At 33.6% G+C, this 5000-nt stretch overlaps 1 protein-coding gene across 1 annotated transcript in view; it reads left to right on the top strand.

Annotated features, from left to right (window-relative positions):
* The window catches only part of LOC137620890 (G-protein coupled receptor GRL101-like), a 404630-nt gene that overhangs the window by 114950 nt on the left and 284680 nt on the right, over positions 1 to 5000 (top strand). Inside the window, exon 5 of the mRNA XM_068351335.1 lies at positions 3065 to 3187. Coding sequence (XP_068207436.1) covers positions 3065 to 3187 — 123 coding nt within the window. The remainder of the gene's footprint in view (positions 1 to 3064; positions 3188 to 5000) is intronic.

Genomic DNA, 5000 nt, shown 5'->3' with positions numbered 1-5000 from the left:
ATGTCATTTTTAGAGGGGGAGCCATGTACCAACCGTGTTTCACACAATTGTACATAATTCCGTTTGTATATATTATGCTTGTATCTGTGCTCTTCCCTCGCACTAAAAAGAACCTGAATGATCATGTCTCCGGTTTTGCTCTGTATCATTGTCTGTCTCTCGAACATGTCACGTCCTGTTGCCTTGAGGTTTTGTATATAAAGCAGAGTGTTCCTTAATAAATAACTCAGTCGTTTCCAATCTGCCTTTGAGTTCACAACTCCTCTCTCGGCCCGTCACAATATATATATATATATATATATATATATATATATATATATATATATATATATATATATATATATACTGTATATATATATACAGTATATATGTATATATATATATATATATATATATATATATATATATATATATATATATACATATATATGCTGAACTCTTCCTGTCGCTGGGGAAGGGGGAGAGGAGTAGTCATACCCTGGTGAGAGGTGGGTTGTTTTGCCTGTGTGTACGGGTCGCGTACTCTAGTGAGGAGATATATATATATATATATATATATATATATATATATATATATATATATATATATATATATATATATATATATATACATACAGTATATGCCAATGTGCATGTACAGTATATATAAATTTGGAAAAAGTAGATTTTAATGGGGAATACCTTAACAACTTAAATTTGCAGATGACATAGCTGTGTTTGGTGAATCGGGGAATGAATAAAAAAAGAAACATTGGACTGAAAATAAAATTAATAAAACTAAGGTAACGTTCAATGAAAACGCAGCCAACAAATATGAGTTATGGACGAGCCTACAGAGATTGGTAATGAATATACATACTAAGGACAGACAGTAAGTGTTTCCCCACCACGTGAGACCGAAATTAAAAGAAGGATAAGCATTGGCTGGAGTGCTTTTGAAAAACTAAATGAGATTATGAAAACATAAAATGCCATTTTTTTTTCTAAAAAGAAAAGTATATAGACGGATGGTTCTACTAGCTTTAACTTATACATCAGAAACCTGGGGCCTCACTAAAGCCTTAGAACAAAATCTAACAACTCAAAGAGCTAATGAAAGGATAATGATGGGGATAACTCAAAAAATAGAAAAGGAGCAACATGGATACTAAAGCAAATTAAAGTAGATATATTCTAACAACATGTGAGAAAAGAAATGGACATTGCTAGGGCATAAAATAAGAATGGCAGTTAATAGATGCGCATTAAGAATAAATGAATAGGTCCATGGAGATTGCAAAAGAAGTAGCGGAAGGAAGAGAAGACGATGGCGTGTGGAACTAAAAAAGTTTGCGGGTGTCTACTGGCATACAAATACCATACAGACATAAGTGGAAGGACATGTCTGAGGCTTTTGTTCTGCAGTGGACTACTGTGCATTTCTGGCAAAAGATATTGTATTTTTCTTTAATATCTCCCGTACTAATTATATGATCAGAATGGTCCTTTGACACAGCACTCTATAGACCTCCCACTAATTTTTGATACTATAATGTGTTTGAAAATCTCGTTAATTTAGGCGTTTACTCTTCTCTTAATAAAGCCTAAGCCAAGCGAATCGGGTAAGTAGTTGAAAGAATTGTGCATATCAATCCAACAAATTATGCAGTTCGTAGATTTTTTTTTCATCATAGTATTAGATACTACATTTATTTGTGTCAAAGTATAATTCTGTTTGTATTCTAAACCTGTTTTGTGTTTTCTACATAGGCCTTTCAAAGAAGTAAAGCCCATCAATCTTGCCTTTGGAAAACGTGGGTTTCATTATTTTTATAGTCAAAATAAGCCCTCGGGGCGGGTTCATCAAGTTAGATAAGTAGGCTAAAAGCTATAAACTCCTATACACTCTGACGAAATAAAACAATGTTATGAAAGGTTAATAATAATTATAAAAAGAATCCAACATATCAATTCTATCAGTTATTACCAAATATAACAGGTTACAGAAAAGGTAGAGTAAGCGACGCCGGAGAGACTAAGGGGGTTACTGGGGCGATTGGAGGAGGCTCAAGATAGAGGGAGGGAAGGAGATGGGAGGGACGGGGTAGTGTAGGTATTCAAATTTCTTTAGCTACTTAATTAACGAGATTTGCAAATACATTCAGGGGGAGGTGTAGAGAATGCTGTGTCAAAGTACCTTTCTGATCAAGTAATGAGTATGGAAGATATTAAAGAAAAAACGCCTATTTTTTTTGCCAGAAGTGCATAGTAGTAACGGCTGATGATATATATATATATATATATATATATATATATATATATATATATATATATATATATATATATGTATGTATATATATATGTATATATATATGTATATATATATATATATATATATATATATATATATATATATATATATATATATATATATGTATATGTATGTATACACACTCATTTGTGAGTTAATATTATAATATTGGATTCGAAATATTTCAGTCAACGGAAATTGTCCTGCATGGACATTATCCTCAAAGGGTAGATATATATTTAGTGGTTCTTTTATCAAGAATTATTATTGCATCTTATACATTCACAGATAGGTCATTTAGAGCCAATTTTTAGAGTATCTATTTTGTATGCATAGATATTGTAGGTGTTCTTGCGTGTGAGAAAACTAGTGATGAGAGTTATTGAAAAGGGTGTACAAATATGATGTGTTAATATGAAGGAGCAAGAGAAAGATTTAAAAGTGATGGAAAGATACAGAAGAGTGAAAGTTATTGTAAAGGAAAGGGTCACAATTCATGAATAGAATGAGTGCCATTGGAGGCAATTGGCGCATTGTGATGTTAGTGCATTGTAAGTCTTGCTACCGGTGAACACTATATTAGGGTATGAAGTGACTAGTGTAAGTTTTCTACACGTGTAAGTCATCCATGATTCACCAATTAAAGTATATGTGGCAATTATCTGCATTTTTCTGGAGTCATCGTCTTCTACGGGATCTGTCTGTTTTTTCTGAAGATAAAAGAATCAAGTTTCGTTGAATCCCGTATTGATTTGCTTTTGACATTCTTTTCAGATTACCGTACTTGCTTCTATGGCGAATTCAAGTGCGCAAACGGCGAGTGCATCAGGCCAGGGCTCGTGTGCGACGACGTCGTTGACTGTATTGATGGAACTGACGAAACCCAGTGCCGAGCAGGTTAGTGGAAATTCTCCAAATGAAGTAAAATGAGTAAATCATTTTCACTACCTTATTTTAAGGACTCGAAATGGCCCGTTTTTATGATGTATTTTATGTTGCTGACATGTCTCTTTTTATAGTTTATATACGAAAGATTTATTTTAATGTTACTATTCCTAAGTGCTTCATTTCAATTGTTCATTACTTTTGTTGTAGTTTTATTTCCTTATTTCCTTTCCTCAATGGGCCATTTTCCCTGTTGGAGCCGTTGGGCTTATAGCATTCTGCTTTTCCAAGCATGGTTGTAGCTTAGCTAGTAATATAATGATGATTATAAACCACATTAGAAATTTTTTTTATATCTTAAGGTTATCGTTTAATAAGACTCATATTGAGAATGATCTTGTAGCCACACCTAGCAGATTTAAATATAAAAGCACAGTGTTGCACAATAATTACGGTTTCATTCGTAATTAACTGCTGGCGCTTAACCAAAGCAGCGAAAAGCCTTTTAGCATTGTAAAAGAGCTCCCAAATAGTTTGAAGAGTAAAGGCGAAAAGTCATTGTTAATAGGTTTGTGTGAAGCCCTAACGGTGACCATAAATTTTGTCAACTCCCTTCCAGGACCTCTTGCCAACTCGATATGCGTCAGAAGTGAGGTTTCGTTGCGAGTTGCCCGATGCTTGAGCTTGATGAGAATTCTTTGGGAATTATTGTCGTTTTGTTATGGCAGTTCAGAATTTGAAAGACTTGCTTTGGAATTTCACTTAAAGTTTTTGGCTTCGAAACTTGTCATTTAGATAAACCTTAATTTTTTATGACGCTTTTGTTTTTGTTTCTTCAAACATAAAAGATACGAGAAAAATGATAATTTCCGTACAATAAAGATAATTGTAATAATATTAATATTTTATAGCCTATTTAGGCTAAAATTGGGCGACTGTTCATTTTTATGGATTTGGCAGGCCACATACAAAACTCCCATCTTCAAGTAATAACGTTAGCTGTAAGGTGACTAAATGTTTTATTATTTTAAAAGTTAAGTTATGGAGCATCGGGTGTCCGTAGTACCTGGATGGTTGACGAACGTGCTGTGTACACCTTTTTTTTTTCTTTTTTGCTCACTTAATAATCATGAACATGCACGACCATAAATAGCTTTTTCGTAATTGTTTACAACACCACGCTCTCCATTTACTCTAAATAATGCAATCGTGCAGTTCTCATCTTGCACAGTAATTAGGTGGTTATTTAAATTCTGGGAAAGCAATAATTAGCAAGATATGTTGAGGAAGGGGTTATAAAAAGAAAATAGTTCGGTTTCCTCACTAAATGACTTGGAACTGAGATGTCAACGTAGTAAACCAAACAAAATTCGTGATGCCAGCGTACATAAACAGAAGTTCGTGATGCCAGCGTACATTTGATATACTTTATATTCAAAATATACTTAATTAAAAATGGATTGATTACTCAAAAGTGTCCATAGAATAGGACACTTATGAGTAATCACTCAATCTTTTATTAAGTATACTTTGAATATACAGTATATCAAATGTACGCTGGCATCACGAACTTCTGTTTTTGTACGCTGGCTCCTGACATCACGAATTGTTTGTTTGACTATGCTGACATGTCAGTTCCAAGTCGTTTAGAGAGGAAACCGAGCTATTTTCTTTTAATAAACCCTTCCCCCTTCCTCATCATATCTTGCTAATTATTGCTTTCCCAGAATTTAAATAACCACCTAATTACTGTGCAAGAAGATGAGAACTGCACGATTGCATTATTTTGGAGTAAATGGAGAGCGTGGTGTTGTAAACTATTGCC

The sequence above is a fragment of the Palaemon carinicauda genome, chromosome 27 (assembly GCF_036898095.1).
Source record: "Palaemon carinicauda isolate YSFRI2023 chromosome 27, ASM3689809v2, whole genome shotgun sequence".
In the NCBI taxonomy this organism is placed as follows: domain Eukaryota; kingdom Metazoa; phylum Arthropoda; class Malacostraca; order Decapoda; family Palaemonidae; genus Palaemon; species Palaemon carinicauda.
Note: the sequence above shows the minus strand (reverse complement) of the source record. Positions and strands in the feature narration are given on the sequence as shown.